Here is an 18,102-nt window from a genome sequence, read left to right as displayed (position 1 = left end):
GCCATTATAATAAAAACTCCTCAACTGAAATCTGTCTGGAAGTAGGAAGGGGGCTGCCATATTAACGAAAACTCCCCAAATCGATTTTGTCCGCGTAGTAGGCAATGGGGCCTGCAATTATTACGTAATCATCCCAACTCGATTGTGAATGGCAGTAGGCAAGTGAGTCTGCCGCTATATCACAAATCCGTAACAAACACTTTACATTGGAAACAACGTACGGGGAACTCCCCATGCTCTTTCTCGGATAACGCTAAGAGACATGCAATTTTAAAACAATCTTATTTACTGCATGTACACTATTTACTTCGATAACCGAATACAATGTAGAATACCGTAGCGAAGCACGGGTACATTCGCTAGTAATAATAATAATAATAATAATGTTCTGGACCGTCGTCAAAATGTGCGGACCGCCCTGGAAATGGGTCCTGGCCGGGTTATGACTACGATTGCAGTCCGGCCGCGGGTTCAGTACCGCCAAGGTACCAACGACGACACCACGCTGGATCTCCTCAAGGATTTGATCCATATTAAAAATACTTATTGGCAATTTAGGGACCCAACTGACCGGGTGGAATACTTAGACCTAGCCTGGGTAGTACGAAATCGATTGCTGGAAAGAAAGATTGAAAAATGGGAGGAACTTTGCCGTAATCTCTCAGAAAATGAGTCAGATCACGAATGTTGGCGGAGTCTCTCAGAAAACGAGTTGGGTCGCGAATTTCGGCGGATTATGTATAAAACGTTGAGCATTCAATTATAAATTTCATTATAATACCGTATCGAAGCACGGGTATCTTGCTAGTTTCAAACAAGGTTTTCTACTTAAGTACATAGTTTTGGTTATTAGCAAAATTATGTTACCTGCGCTTGTAACACAATCCAGCATGTTTACAGTACGCCTATTTTTCTTGTAGGAAATGACGAAACAGTGAAATGTGATAAACGTTATCCTTAATTAAAAATACCATGGTTAGTTGTATAGTCCACCCTGTATATTAAGTGTATAAAAGATGGAAAAATGGGAGGATCTTTGCCGTAATCTCTCAGAAAATGAGTCAGATCACGAATGTTGGTGGATTCTCTCAGAAAACGAGTTGGGCCGCGAAAAATATTAAGTGTGTTAAAGACTTTTATACTAAATATTGGCAGGGTGGGCTCATGATATTTTTAATGAACTTAGTCAGAACAGACCAATCAGAGACCAAAAATGGTCAAATTCATAGAAATGGTATCTTGCCTGGCTGAGTGGCTCAGACAGTAGAGGACTGGTTTTCTGAACCCAAGTTGGCAGATTCAATCTTGACTCAGCCTGGTGGTATTTGAAGGTGCCCAAATATGTCAGCCTTGTGTCAGTAGATTTACTGACCCTTAAAGGAACTCCTGCGGGACAAAATTCTGTCATCTCAGCATCTCTGAAAACCGTAAAAAGTAGTTGATAGGGAGAAAAATCAATAACATTATGTACTATTAAATGGTATCTTACAGAGCATAGTTCCCTGGCATTTTGGCATTTTGAAAATAAAAACACAGTGAACATCGATGATAGAAGATGCATGCTGTCCAACACCACACCTACAATATTGTGAATTTCCTAGTCATCTTTGCCAACAATACGGAGTAACATGAGGACATTCAGTCCTGCATCACCACTCCTACCAAGGGACTTGGCTATGTGGTTTGAGGCATGTAGCTCTTAACTTGTTTTCCCTTAATTGGTGACAAATGGATTGTGTTGAATAGTATATTGGTTTTGGTGATAATGGCAATTTTATTGAGTCGAATCCCACTATGTCAACAGTCCTGATAGATGGTTTTTCGTGGTTCCCGTTTTTATGTCAGACATGCTGTGGCTGCTGTACCTTAAATTAAGACCACTGCCACTTCCTTTGCAGTCATAGCCTTGTATTACAAGATATTAGAATCATTCCGTATTGACGATTTTCACTTTACAAAGGAAAAGTTAATGTGTATTGAACAGGAGGACATATTAAAAATTCCTTTGTAAAGTCCTAGCCTTGTCCTATCCCATCATTGCAATAAGACATGTCTGAGTGGGTGCGACATACAGCAAATAAAATTAATCAGCATTACCAGAATCTTTGTCCGAAAATTTGGAAGTTAAAAACGGTTTATCCTACAACTTCTTGTTCTAATTATTATTATTATTATTATTATTATTATTATTATTATTATTATTATTATTATTATTATTATTATTATTATTGCTTATTGTCTGGCTCGTTGGCCGAATGATTAGCAAGCTGGCCTTCGGTTCAGAGGGAACTGTATTTGACCGGTTCAGGGATTTTAACTGGGTAGTCTGTAATTAATTCCTCTGGATCGAGAACTAGGTGTTGGTGTTTATCTCAATAATCATATTCATCTATACACAATAAACCACTACAGAAACACACAATAGCGAATAAATCCCTCTACATAGTACTGGAGTAAGGAATGGCATCCAGCCACAAAAATGGACTAAATCCATACAAAATGCCAAACTCAGGTAAGTGGGAAAAGGCCACTAAGATTTTTTATTACCTTTATTATTATTCCAGGCTCCATGGTGAACTAGTAAGCATGTTGCCCTTTTTCCCGGGTTTGATTCCCAAATAGGTTGTGGATTTTAACATCAATTGGTTAATCCTTCTGGCTCGAGGACCAGGTGTTTTTGCCGGCTTCAACAAAATATATCATCCTATAGTTAGGGCTCTATCCTCACAGATGTGCAGGTCACCCAAGGACATCAATGCATAAGGTGTTCACCCGGCCTCTCAGGAGGTTATACATCATTATTATTATTATTATTATTATTATTATTATTATTATTATTATTATTATTATTATTATTATTATTATTATGACATGAAGAAGGCCTCTTCCTAGAGTTAGGCAACATGTTAAATGTCTAAATATTGTGAAGTCTTGTGGAGACAAGCTGAACTTTATATTATTATGTAGTTCTGAAGCCTGCCAATAGATATCACTATTTTGGTTAGGGGTGTCACCTAGTTGGAGCTGTTGCTTGAACATTCTAGTTACTGCCATTTTGAAGGAGAATTGTTTTCATCAGGGGTTGGCACTTACTTTTTTCTTTCTTTAGTTCCTGATCTGCCCATAATGAACTTTAAATTTTAAATCAGCCAATCATAGCCCAGCTTGCCATTGTAAATAAGGCAGTCTGGACCAAGCGAGTTAGCCGTGCGGTTAGGGGCATGCAGTTGTGAGCTTGCATTTTGGAGATAGTGAGTTTAAAGCCCACTGTCGGCAGCCCTGAAGATGGTTTTCCGTGGCTTTCCATTTTCACACCAGGGAAATGCTGGGGCTGTACCTTATTTAAGGCCACAGCTGCTTCCTTTCCACTCTCAGCCCTTTCCTATCCCATTGTTGCCATAAGACCTATTTGTGTCGTTGCAACATAAAGCAGACTGTAAAAGAATATTTTTAAATAAGGAAGTCTTTGGCCTGCCAGTGACTATCTTGTCTGGTGCATCGACTAGTGAGGGTTTCTCCTCACCCAAGGCAGCTGGCTTGCTGGAGCAACACTTAAGGTAAGCTTAATCATCCTAATCATCTGAGTTCTAGAATTATCTAGTGGTGATGGAAAATAACAGTATTCAGGATTGTGCCATATGTCTGCCTTTGTTTTAGTGTAGCGAGTTTCTAACTTTATTAAGTTTGGTAATGTAGGTTTTCTAGGTTTTCAAGCTGTGAATGTAGCCACCCTAATGGGTGAAATGTACTAAAGGAAGAACAAGTGTGTACCCTAGTTTCCCTTCTTTTTTTTTTATTTACTCAAGAAAGGGCACCTGAGCCCAGGCTCTTATGGCGCAATACGAGATTAAATATTGGCAGAGTTACAAAATATTGACAATACAATAATAGCTTATTTCTAAATATGTTACAGTCTCACAAATATAAATACAATATACTGTATAATACCACTGTACATTACTTGGTTGAACGATTTACTGCTCATTTTCTTTTGTCCATTGATTGTTTATTTTTTGTTTAAATTTTGAAATTGTTGTTGCCTGTTGTATATGTTTTAGAAGAGCATTGTACACCTTCGCAGAGTAGTGCCATAAGGAGTTACAACCATACTTACTAGCTTTTACAAATTCGGTATGGACTCTCTTTGTTCCTCGAGTGTTATATGAGTGTATGTCAGAATTTATAATACAGATAGTGTTTGTATGAACCAAGAACCAATTTATGCTTAATTTTATATATCATTATAGCTGAAGCTCTATCACGTAAAATGTGGAGTGGTAGGAGTCTGCATTTCTTAAACAAATAATCTGTATGTGTTAAGGGTGGTAAATTAAAAAGTATTTTTAGTGCTTTTTTTTGTAAAATGGCAACTTTCTCAAAGAGTTCCTTATTGCAACATCCCCAAACATGAATCATATAACTCAGGTGACTTTCAATGAGAGCCTGATAAATAGATTTTAAAAACTTATGGTTGAATTTATATCTTAGTCTGTGAAGCACTCCAATTGCTGGAGTTATTTTTTTGCATATAGTTTTAACTTGCTCGTTCCAGTCAAGCATTTCATCTATTTTTAAACCTAGAAATTTAGTAAATTGTACTCTTGGTAAAGGATGATCGAAGAATGTTAATGTAATATCAAAAGGAGTTGCACATGCGAACTTGTGAAAAATCATGTAGTTGGTCTTGCTAAGATTAAAGGATAGTCTATTGTTTGAAAGCCAAGTTTGTAGTAAACTAATGTCATACTGCATTTTTACCTCAAGTTCTTTAGCAGAGGTACCAACATAGAAAATATTTGTATCATCTGCAAAAAGAGATAATTGTCCTTGTAATTTTAGAGAGCCTATATCATTCACAAATATTAGAAATAAAATTGGACCCAGTACTGATCCCTGAGGAATTCCAATTGATATAGGAAGACATAAACTTTTAGCATTTTTATATGAGACGAATGTGATCGATCACTGAGATAATCCTTAAACCAGTTCAACGCCACACCTCTTACTCCTGCGTCTTCCAGTTTTCTGATCATGATCTTGTGATCAATTGTGTCAAAGGCTTTTCTTAAGTCTATAAATAACCCAGAAGCTAATTTTCGTGAATCAAGAGCTTCCTGCAGTTTAATGATAATATCCTCAACAGCACTGTACATGCTGGAATTTGGAATAAAGCCATATTGATATTTATAAAAGTAATTATTCTTAAGAAGGAATTTCAATAATCTTATTTTAACAATTTTTTCTAATATTTTGGCTAAAATGGGCACGATAGAGATTGGTCTGTAGTTGTTTATGTCTAATTTATCTAAGCCTTTATGGATGGGTATAACTTTGGCAATTTTTAACAATGTAGGAACTGTACCTTCAGCTAACGATTTGTTAATAAATGCAGTGATGTATGGAACTATTTCGGTTGATAACTGTTTGAGAATTGTGTTGCTTAAACCATAACAATCGCAACTACTGGAATTTTTTAGTTCTTTTATCATACCTGCTACTTCTTCATTGTCAGTTGGGTATAAGAATAAAGAATTTCCTGGAGCTGTGTGATAACTATATGGATTACTGGTATTGGCTGTAGGCAAATTAACAGCTAGAACCTGACCAATACTAGTAAAATATTTATTTAATGTTGTTGAAATGTCACAGGGTTTGGTGATTATATTATTATTAATTTTTAGTTGAATATCTCTATTGTTGCTATTTGTTGTTTGAAGTATCTTGTTAACTAATTTCCATAGATTTTTACTAGAAGCTAACCTGTTACTGTAATAAGAACTTCCAGCTTCTCTTTTGAGTTTAGTGACCTTATTACAGAGTATTTTATATTCATCTTTTAGATATTCTGAGACATACTGGCATCCCCTTCCCAACCTATAATGCTGTCTCATGATTTTCCCATATATTTTATTTTTATAATTTATGAGGTTGAGGAGTTCAGAATTCATCGATGGACATCCTGTGTTTTTATGCCTTGATTCAGTTATTTTCTTAAAACTGGATATGCTGGCTTCTGCTAAGAGATTAGTTAACTTATTAACAGTAGTTTCACAGTTGTCATTAGCATCAAGTATCAAAGGATTTTTAGTTAAAATTTTCCTGGCACTTTTAATGTCTATTTTTAGGATGTGTGTTGTGGTGGAATATTTAAAAATACTACTACTATCTCTTACTGGGATGTCAAGATCACAGATCAGTACATTGTGATCACTGAAGTCACTGTAAAAATCATACACAATTTTTTACAGGGTGCATTAATATAAATATGATCCAAAAGTGTAGAACTCTTTTCTGTTACTCTAGTGGGATATATATTATTACATGGCAGTTGGCCATAGCATTCTCCTAGTTTACTCAACTCAATAGATTGCTGATTTTGTGATCTTTTATCACTATTAAAATCCCCAATTGTAACACAAAAGTGCCTACTATTCTTGTTCCATAATTCTTCAAGTTCACTTAGAAAGGACTTTCCGAATTTATAATGTGGGTTACAGCAAGCTATGATAAGTATTTCCCTTTGAAACCTGCTGATTTCTATTAATAGTATGTTGTATGGTTTTTCTATACAGTTAATTGACAATAATTCTTTAGCTTGGTGCTCTGATATAATATAGATAAGAATTCCACCTCCCCTATTGTAATTTCTTGAGCAAAAATAACTGTCCTAGTTATTTAACATAAAATATTTCTCTTCTTCAGGATATAGCCATGTTTCCACACACCCCCGCCTGTTAAATTGGTTTCCCCCCACCCACAAATTGCATGCTTCTTTATTTTTAAATGAGATTCCAAATACCAATTTCTATGTGTGTAACCTTCAGTTTTGAGATATAATTTTCTCCAGAAAAAAATTCAATTTTTGACTTCCTTCCACACTCCCCACTCAAGTGAATTTTCCAAAAACAAACCACCCATTTCTTTAAAAGAGCTTCAAAATACTTATTATCATGATTGTAATTTTTGAGATATATGTATCCTCGCAAAAGAATTCATCTCTGTTTTCATCCCCCCCCCCCCAACAAGTTAATTCTGCCACCAAAAGCGTGTTTCTTTATTTTTAAAGGAGATTCAAAATACCAGTTTTCATGTTTGTAACATATTTAGATTTTTTGGTATATATATTCTCATATGAATAATTCAACTAATTTTTCAATTCTTTCACCATCCCCCACCCCGTTAAGGGGTTTTCCGAAATCCAAAGAATACGTGTTTCCTTATTTTTAAAGGAGATTCCAAATGCCAATAATCACATCTGCAACATGATAATTTTTTTAGATATTTTATGTTCCTTTACGTTTACGGCAAATTCCAAATACCAGTTTTCAAATCTGTAATATGTTACATGTCTGAGATAATTTCCAGATATAGCCTGTTTTAAAGTTCACCCCATGTGTCACTCCTGTTCACCCCGTATTCATCAGAATATCCAAAAAGACAAAAATACGTGTTTCCTTATTTTCAAAGGAGATTCCAAATTTCAATTTTCATGTCTGTAACATCTTCTAGTTTTGAGATATAAGTCTCCTAATAAAAGGTGTTCAACCCATTTTCCCCCTCTTTTCAACCCCCTTCATGGGATTTTCCAAAAACAAAAAAATACATGTTTCTTTATTTTTAAAGGAAATTCCAAGTACTAATTTTTACGTCTGTAAACTTTTAAGTTTTTGAGATATAGATATTGTCATTTTAAAAATTTACCCCCCTTTTCAACCCCTTAGTGACAGAATTTCAAAAGATCCTCCCTTAGCGAGCACCTACATGTTAATATGGATGTATCCCCAAAATTTAATTTCTCTATGTCCAGTAGTTTCTGCTTGGCGATGATGAATCATTTAGTCAGTCAGTCAGTCAGGACAAGTTATTATATAGATATACTGTAGATAATAGTAATAATAAAGTTATTTTCGGCAGACTGAAGAGCCTAAGAGTTAAAAATTAACTGAGTTAGAACTGGAAAGAGATGGGTTCATATATTACAAAATAATGGTTTGTATAGGCAATAGTTGCATAAACCGGTCTTCTTTTGTTGTTGCTAAAAATGTCACATCTGTAAGTTTTAGACTGCACACTAACAGAATAACATAAGTGAAATAAGTACAGCATTTGTGGACTGGAACCAAGAGGAATTTTTCTTCTTAAGTTTACACAGTACATGTAGCAATAATATGGCAGCAATATATAAAATAATAAGTATGGTAAACGAAGAAGTAGCAGCAAAAATTAATCAATAATGTCTGACACGGTCTGGGCTAATAAATGAGATGTTCTCTCCATCCTTCCAAATTGAAGAAATCGTTGAATGTGATACACCCAATTTGTTTGCAATACTGACATTTGTTTCCCCATTTTGTAATCACTATATTTTATGTGACTTTTTTTCAGTATTAAACACTTGCCCTTTCTTTTGTAACATCTTCACAGCGATGCTTGCCTTGATTATTTAACAGGCAGGCTGACTTGAAATGTACAATCTACTGAAAACAAGAGGCTGAAAATAAGCTGTACATTGTTGTCAGCAATCCCCAAATACGTAACAAACAAAAATCTACATTGGATATTATAGTTGATATATTTCTCTAAAAATGTGACAAAAAATACACTGTTTTATACGATATGTTGTAGTAAGCGATGTCGTGCTGTGTGATGATGTACTAAGTGACATTTGAAAATATAGTGTTTATATGGGATTTGGACAGGACCATTAGATTTTGCCGTTACATCCAATACGTCATTAAAAGCGATGTTGCAATGAACGTTGACTGTATTTAATTTCTCCATGTTGTCATATTATTTTGTTTAAGGATTTTCTGTTCGAAGGGGTAATTCTCTGTGAGTAGAGCTAAATGTATTTGATGATAATGTATTGTTATTTTTGTTGTAATTACTGGAAATATGTATATTTTCCTCCCTTATGCAGTATTTAAGTATATCTTGTATTTGATACAAGACATTATGTACCTTTAAGTGCTTTCCTAATAAAGAAAACTATAGAATGGTCTGTATTCCTGCAGCCTGTCTACTTGCTTCATCACCAATCCCACTTATTTTGATCACTTAAAATATGGCAGATGCTGTATTCAAGAGGATTCAAATATGGCCTTGCAACGGCCACTCTATGATCTTCACTCTTCTTCATTGGGTTGCGCTGAAAAGTACTAAATGCAGACTCTATATTCACAGCAATCAATGGTGAATTAAAGGAAGAAAAACTTTCTTATGACAAGTAAGTTCATGCTGTTTTGACAGTACTGCAAATTTTAGTGGTTCTCTCACTGGGGTTTGTGCTCAGTTATTGGAGGGAAAGGGGCATGATTTGCCATACTTTCACTGCAGAGCACATATTTTGTTGGTTAATGTCAACAGCTGCCAAAATAAACATTCTAAAATTAAATGTACCCTGTGGATTATTAAGGATACCTACAAACCTTTTCATGCTTTGCCTTAACAAGAAAACATATGAAAAATCCAAAGGAAAAATTGGCTAACCTAAAAAATTCTGTAATTAGGTTTCAGCATCATCTGATAGCCTTTTTTTGAGTACAATAAATATTCTCAGTAAAAAAAAAAGAAAAGAAAAAAAAGGTACCACTCTGACCATTCCGCCAAGGAGCCAGTGTGTAATATTAATTTACTTTGTGTACTCTGTAAAGTGTTTGTATTTATTAATGGTCATGGATTTCACTGCAGCTTCTTGTAGTTCCCTAATCTACAAGCTGGTTTTAATTGGTAATATTTTATGTATGAACATTCATTGCTTTACAGCAGTTTGAAATTTTGTGTCCAGTGGACAAATCAGCTAACCCTCAGCACTCATAAGGAAGAACTAGCTAGCCATCTTCGTGAGATCATGTGTCAAGCAGATATAATGGAGTTATCACTTCCTCTAGTGTTCATATTTTGACAAAATTATTGTTCCCTCTATTCTCTATCTTGGACAAGATTTATTTTAAAATTGTGGACACATTTCTAATATCTGAGAAAAAGTTTGTAGACTTTCAGCATCTTTAAATCATTTTCTTGTAATGAAGCCAACCAAGGATTACTACAGCAACCTTAAATATAAAAAGAGCACAAATAAATAACATTTCAAGGAATGAATCGCAGTATGAACATAAAAATAATGGTGAGCTGTGCACGAGTTTGCTATCATGAAAAGTCATGGTTTTCACTATTTTTATAGTATCACAAAATGAACAGTCCCTAGCGTAAGATTAATAAAAAAAATTTGTGCGGCTATTCCTAGCCTGGTGCAGCCCTTGTAAGGCAGACCCTCAAACGAAGGTAGGCAGCATCTGCTGTTTATGAGAAACTGCATGTTGTGGTGATAGAGGATAGTGGTATATGTGGTTTGTGAGTTGCAGGGATGTTGGGGATAATAAGAACTTCCAGTCCCCAAGTCAAGGGATTATCCATTGAAGGTTAAAATGTCCAATCTGGCAGGGAATCAAACCTGGGGCCCTCTGGACCAACAGCCACCACTCTGACCATTCTGCCAAGGAGCCAGTGTGTAATATTAATTTACTTTGTGTACTCTGTAAAGTGTTTGTATTTATTAATGGTCATGGATTTCACTGCAGCTTCTTGTAGTTCCCTAATCTACAAGCTGGTTTTAATTGGTAATATTTTATGTATGAACATTCAACTGAAAAAATAGTCTCCATTAACTAACCATGAAAACTTAAGAAGCTATAGCATTTAAAACTTAAAAATCTCTTTCCTTGCATATTAAGTGATCTAGACTTACATATTTTTTTCCTTCAGATTCCTCATCATGATTGTTGATCTCTTCTAGCATGCTGGGTAGGGTGGTTTTAAATGAGTATTCTCCAATATTATCTGTCCAAAAAGGTTTTGTTGCTCATGACAAATTCCCAATTTCAAACTCTGCTCTCTATATCTTCCCTGATTTAGTTTGTCCATCTTTTTCTTGGTTTTCCAACCAGTCTTCTACCTGTTAGTCTCCTTTCCATATAAGCACATGGCATTCTTGTGCTATTCATTCTTTAAACATGCTCAAACAGTTTAAGTCTGGATGACCTTAGTCTTTCGTGCATAGGTTCAGTTAAACCTAGGTTCCTCAGATCTCTTTGTTCTTCATACGATCAAGTCATGTTTTTTTAGGGCAGTTCCAAAAGTGCTTCAGCTCAGAAGCTTGAAGCTTGCGAATGTCCTCTGATGTTAGTGAGCATGTCCCCAAGAATGTGTAAAAATGCGAATGAGATATGACTCTTACAGGGTGATTATTTTTCTATGATGAATCTTCCTGTTCCAAAGTGAGTTTCACATAAGACTATAGAAATTGGATCCTTTGGTTACTCCGTTCATTACTTCTGACTCCGCCCTGGCATTACTGGTCATCATGCTGCCATGCAGTTAAATGTTGCAAGTAGAGTGCTCCCTACTAATTTTCATTCCCACAGTTATCGTTGTGCTCACTTCTGTTGCATACTTTTCGAATTTAATTACCCACATATTTTGCTTTGTACTCTTTCCTCTATTTCATCCAATATTGGTACATTATCTGGAAACACCAAAGCCTGTAGTTTTCTATTTCCTATCCCTTTTAGGTCTTTCAGGATGATATCCATAACTACTTTGAATAGAAGAGGTGGGAGGACACTTCCTTGTTGTACTTTCTTGGTCGTGTCCAATATTCAGATTACCATCTCTAATATGGACATAACTTTTGAAATTGATAGTTGAGAGTACTATGACTGTTGGACGAGTACGATGAAATGACTATTAACATAGTAATGATATCCTTTGTGTCTAGCTTTGGAAATGGGATTTACCAAAAGATCAAAGCAATCCTCAAATGTCACACATCTCAGTGGAAGCTATTCTCTTCTGTGAATAATACCCCCACACTATCACGTTATCTCCACTAAATTTCACTATGGGCACTGCACATGCTGGCATGTATTGTTTACCTGGCATTTGTCTGGCATTTGCCACATTCAAACCCTCACATTTGCAAATACTCTGTTGTGCACAAGGTCCCTGGACCTTACTTCCATTGATCATGTGTGGGGGTATGATGTCAAGAGACAGTAAGTAAACCGTGTTATTATCAAAAATTCATAAATATACTGTCCAATCAAAAGTATCCAGATACTTACTCAAAACTGTCCTCTAAGTGCTCCTTGGATATACTGCCCAGTTGTGAATGTCTTCCCTTCAGACCCATTTCTTAATATGGTGTCAGGGATGAGGTGTGATTAAATTTTATGGCATGTTTTTATGACTGGATGACCTTTGTCTTTCTTTAAGCTATCAGTTCAATATAACATCATTTCTGCCTGCAAGAACCGGTCCCTCTTTACATGACCAAACATAGCATTCACCTAAGCTGAGTAGCTAATGAAAACGAAATGAATGACAGTAAATGAAATTGGGTAAGGAAGTGGAAGGAATTGGCTGTGGTCTTTGAATAGGAACTGTCTTAGCATTTTCCTAGAAGTAAAAATGGGAAATCACAGAAAACCATTCTCAAGATAGCCGACAGTGATGTCCGAACCCATCCCTCTTCTGAATGCATAGCTTGGCTTGTTAACACTCATGGCCACTCTGCTCGGTACTGCCCATTTGTGGACATAAATACAGGGTGAGCCAATCTTGGCCTTTATTACAGCTGAAATTCTGGGTTGAAAACTGTCTACTGGTTGTCGGAATTTCTCTGGGGGGATGGCAGAGTATTCTTCTGGCAGAGCTGTAGCAGGCATAGTTAGGGATGGAGGTCTGGAGCAAAGTTCCTGTTTTAATTCACTCTAGGGGTGTTCAATAGGTTTGAGGTCAGGGCTTTGGCTGGCCAGTTGATTTCTGGAACCTAATTGTCCACAAACCACTCACAAACAGACTTTTATGGCATGGATCACTATTATACTGAAACACACTGTGATCATCTTTTGCCTTTAATGTACTCTATAATACTGCAAGAGGACCACGTCCCTTCCGTGAATAATACCCCCACACTATCACCCCATCTCCACTAAATTTCACTCTGGGAGATGCACATGCTGGCATGTATTGTTTACCTAGCATTTGTTACATTCAAACCCTCACATCTGACTGCCACATGAAAAAGCATGATTTATCACCCAAAATTATATGTCTTTAGTTTTCCTTGGTAAAATGCAATTTGTGGGTGGTCGCCTGAGCCTTCAACACCAGTCCTTGCATTTTCAAGCGCACAGTCACATTGGTAGCTGTGTGATCAGTAGCACTGCAGAATTTGTAGGTGATAGTATCACACAATGTTGTGTGATTGGCCTGCATCGCCTTAATTAATGCTCAATGGTCCCTATTGGTAAAACGTACGAGGCCTACCTGGTATGATTTAAGCTAGAAAATAAAAAATACAAAAAATAAATGAAAAATTATACTTGTGCAAATTGCAAAATGATTGTGCAATATGTAAATCGTTATGCAGAAAGACAATATGAATGAGGTTTGCACAAACATAACTTACATAATTTGCTTCTTTGAATTTTATTACTTTCAAAGTTACCTGATGGCAATGCCAAGCTGTTCTCCCTTTTCGCCCTTTTGCAAGTAGTGCACACAGATAATGAAGTGTCATTTTTGTACTGAACCCTACAGCACTTATATAAAGATTCCTACTTACCTGCTAATTGTTTGGCTATTCTTTTCCTTTCTACTTTCATTTTGCAGTTTGATATTACATCTCTGTTTCCTTTTATTTCAGTTAAAAAGCTGATCCATTACTTCATATTACATCAACAAAACCAGTAACCATTTATCCATTTAACCAACACTCAAATCTTTGCCTATCTATTTTTCTGGGAATGAGCTGTCAACTGAATTTGCAGTCACTTGGAAAGTACACACTCCAGACACCATCTATTTAGCAATTAGCTGGTTTGCATTGACTAGTGTCACTGAACTTTGAGGAATTTGTCATTTTGGCATTCAGGGAGGATTAATAGTACTGGATTATTAGGGTGGGTCAAGAGAAGAATAAATACTGACAAAGTTTTTCTCTTGAAGTCCAGTGTTGTTGTATTTTTGCACATTCACATTGGAATTTTGTTGTATTTTTAGATGCTGAGTAGCAAAATCCAACAAATCTAAATGCAACTGTGGGTTTGAAGTCTGCTACCTGACCATGAATGTATCTTCATGTTCCCACTTCACATTCACACCCCTGTCAATCGACTTGGGAAACTTCAGAAAGGGCAGAAATGGCTCCGACTGATTGCTTACTTCTGTGGCAACAAATAACCCTTCCATGTTCTAAGTCACTAAGCTCCCTTGACCCACCTGTTCTACAGGTATGTCATAGTACTGAACAATATCAAGCCTTCAGCTGCCTCTGATGCTGCAATGGCAGTCGCAGTGTACAGAGAGGAGTCCAGGTGTTTTTGATCAGATAAAATATGTTGAAGCTCATGATGGATATATCCTGTAATAAAGTAAATAGCTAAGAACTTAAAGTTATTGTTAGGAAATCACTAAGCTTCTCTCTTCCTCTATCTAAAATCTAAAGGCAGTCGTCTCAGAAATAACTGATATAGTAATTTTCATTTTTAGTAGCATATGTATTTTGCATGCCTTTGCTGGCAGGACCTAGTGCTTACAGTGCACTATGTCTTCTGGTATGGGCTAGAGCAATTTTGTTACTTTCATTGATCTGTCTCTGTCTTATCCTTGGCTTTGACAATATGAAAGTGACTAAGGTATGAGCGATGCTAGTAATGCCATTCCTTGTGCAGCCAGTCCCTGCAATGAATGGTGTGAAAACGTTGCTCATAGGGTCGGTTGATGCATGCATTTCAGTGGGCTTGGCAGACTGATATGTAAGAGCAACTTCTGGCTCGGTGAGGAAAGCAACGGGAAACTACCTCACTCCTCATTTCCCTAGTACGCCTCTTCAGTGATGCCTAGGCCATTATGACAGCTGATGGCAGAGCTGTTGAGGATCCAACCAGCCTTAGGGCTGAAGACTGAACATACATACATGTATTTTGCTGTCTGACAAAACAGGCTAGTTCAAATTAAGTGTCAGTTTTTGGGTCATGTTGATTACTTACAGTACATGCCAAAGAGGTGTTAAGTATAGAGCAAAAATGACCAACTGGATGTTTGGATATAGCAGCTTGGGCTCTTATTATCAGCTATTTGATATCAGTTATCATACATTGGTCTATATCAATATAATTATATTAAATCACCTTCATGATTAGGAAATTACTTTATGTGCCATAAATATAATGAATATACAGGAAACTTTATGTAACATTTTCATACCGGTCATTGATTTTGTACATTGCTTAAATATTTTCATATTGTTTTGTAATGTGAAAATTTTACCAGTGTTAACAATGAAAGGCTGCTATGAAGGTTAGAAAAATTTTGTAACATGAAACATTTAATGATCACAGGCTCTCTTCCTCTTCTTTGTCCCAAGCTAGGAGGGTATTCATGTTTGCAATGTTCCGTGTACTCCATGCATCCAATGGATCAGGGGGTGATGTAGACTCTGCTGCTGAGCCCTCACTCTCCTGAGGATGACTTGCTGCAGGAACTGCTGAGCCACCTCTTCTTGCTGGCTTTTCAGCTACTGGTGCAACCCTATATTATAAAAGATGTGTTTCAAGTTTACATGCATTCATTTCTAATTGAATTATTTCTCTCATGTAAATGGAAATTGTAAATTTAATAAATTTTGCAAGTGTCAGTTACTTTGTTGCTTTATGTGAGGGGCTAGGGATGTCTTGTTCATCAGCTGCATGTGCAAAGTATGTGTGAATTTGGTCCAATACCTGTATCTATGTGGTGTCAATACCGAAAGATTTATCAGTAACTAACTGAAGCTAAGATTGTGAAGAAAGTGGCTGTAGCCTAATATGTCAATTAGCATTTGGCACTGAAGCGAGAACCTCTACTAGGATGTTTGTTAGGGTTTTACTCACTTCTTCACTCATTTGTGTTACCTGAGACTGAGTAGCCAACACCATGTTCCATTCCCTCATACCAGTCCTATTAATGGTAGGGCTGGGTATTGCACCCAAGCCACCTGGGCAGGAGGCTACAATGCTAACCTCTGGTTCATGATATTATGTAGTCAAACAACTATGAAGAGAATTTTAACATCCGAAATCTTCTGTAAGATGTTTGGTAATCAGATTCTGCCTTGAAGTTGTGCATTTATCTGCACTTGGCTTTTGCAAAACGACAATTTGAAACTTAGGATGATCCTATATCTAAAACTCTGTGTGAAGTTGATTTTTTCCTCCTGTGTGATTGATTACTGTATTATAGACAAAAATGACCAATCAGAAAAGCTGTTAGCCCTCTACTGCCCAATGTGACTTTGAAGTCACACATCATTCTGTACACATTTTCTACTGTTAGAATGCAATTGAGCCACTACTTCCCAGTGTAACTTTCAAATTACAGTATGGCTGTGTGATTTTCAACCGTTTATAGTTTAATAGTTATATGCATAAGCCACCAGGAAGCGCCAAATGTATGGTTGGGAGCATTTCCCAGGCACATGGCGGATAGCTAGTTTTACAATTATGTTTTGTATTATTACTAACAAATTATATGCATAAAAAATACAGAAACCAAAGGTAAGCATCTTGAATATTTTATGAGACTGTTATTTTATAAATTAGTCAATTTTCACATATCAGAACATTACTGCCCAGTGTGACCTGGAAGTCACAAACTTAATTTTTGAAAATCAAAAATGAAAATTCAATAAAAACTGCATTTATGTGTAGTTTACAACATATTTACTTAGTATATGGCAGAGAAAATGTTTTAAAACACAACAGAATAATTTGGGCAGTAGAGGGTTAGGATTGCTTGTGAAAAGCTCAGTTTATCAAAAGAAGAATAAAAATTAGATAACTTAACATAAAAACAATGCTGCAGTTATTTTATTTATTTAATAGCGCACAAATGTACATGTTATTTTATTAATGTGTTACTATAATTACCAAGGTTGTGCTAAATCCATTAAATAGGTTACAAACTGTTTTTACAATAATTGAAAACAAAGTTCAAAATGTAAAAGCAACACAGACTCACTCTGAACTTCCACAGCCTCTAATTTTTGGAGGTGGAGGAGACTGTCACCACTTTCCCTAATCCATAGACATGGTTTGGTAATCATGAAATTGGCATAAATGCTGAATAGGCCAATGTTAGAGTTGATAGTACTTTTTGTTTGAAATTCCTATACTGACATTTTGTATATCTAGCCTATATGATTAAGTAAAATGTTACTAATTCTGTAACAACTGAAATTTGTTTGTAGTTCCTATATTGATATTGGCATTTAATCAAGTTTATAAGATTAAGTTAAAGATTACCAGATTTTTAACTACTGAAGTTCTTATAAACAGTATTACACAACATATAAGTATTATATTTTGAATAAACGAGCATATTGCAATTTTTTATGCATAACTCTTTTCTTTTCTTCTTTTTTGGCCAACTGTAGGATATACAAGTACCTGAATATATTTCACTAATATCACCTTTCATTTTTAAGCTTTGTAAGTTAATTTTAGAGTTTATTATGAAGCAAATTTTTGTCTGTATGGTATGTTTGATTTTTGAGGGTTTCTTTTAGCATATTAGGATTTTCATACACTGAAATAAATTAGCTCTTTTCCAACAGTGATTTTTTTTAAAAAAGTAGAGGTACCTTCTGATGACTTCCAGGTGATCTAATGATAGGGACTAAAAACTAATTATTTTTGTATTCCATTTTTGTGCCCACCACTGGTAACTAAAAATGTACACTACCTATATTTTGAAATATTCAAATGTCCACTATGGGTGCACTTCAAAACTCCCAGTTTTATTATTTTAAAAATTTACCTTGGTACCGTTATTTGGCATCTAAGGTTGGAATGTTTAAAGGAATAAATGGCAATCAATAAAATATTAGTACCAAAATTTGAACATTGAGAATGACAACAGAATGAACATAAACAGCTAACAGTTTTCCAAAACTCTCCACAACTTGTGTGCCCTATTGGAAGTAAATTATAACTTTAATTCTTTTTCATTTTATGAGATATGTTTTTTCAGTTTTTAGGGATGTAAGCAATCATATCTTTG

The 18,102-nt window shown here is 35.7% G+C and overlaps 1 protein-coding gene across 1 annotated transcript in view; it reads right to left on the bottom strand.

Moving 5' to 3' along the window:
* Nucleotides 1-15,398: 15,398 nt before the first annotated feature.
* Nucleotides 15,399-18,102, bottom strand: part of iav (transient receptor potential cation channel subfamily V iav) — a 262,128-nt gene continuing 259,424 nt past the window's right edge. The window contains exon 19 of the mRNA XM_068226013.1: nucleotides 15,399-15,594. Coding sequence (XP_068082114.1) covers nucleotides 15,399-15,594 — 196 coding nt within the window. The remainder of the gene's footprint in view (nucleotides 15,595-18,102) is intronic.

The sequence above is a fragment of the Anabrus simplex genome, chromosome 2, assembly GCF_040414725.1.
Source record: "Anabrus simplex isolate iqAnaSimp1 chromosome 2, ASM4041472v1, whole genome shotgun sequence".
NCBI classification, from domain to species: Eukaryota; Metazoa; Arthropoda; class Insecta; order Orthoptera; family Tettigoniidae; genus Anabrus; species Anabrus simplex.
The sequence above is the reverse complement of the archived record's forward strand: the minus strand, read 5'-3'. Positions and strand labels throughout refer to the sequence as shown.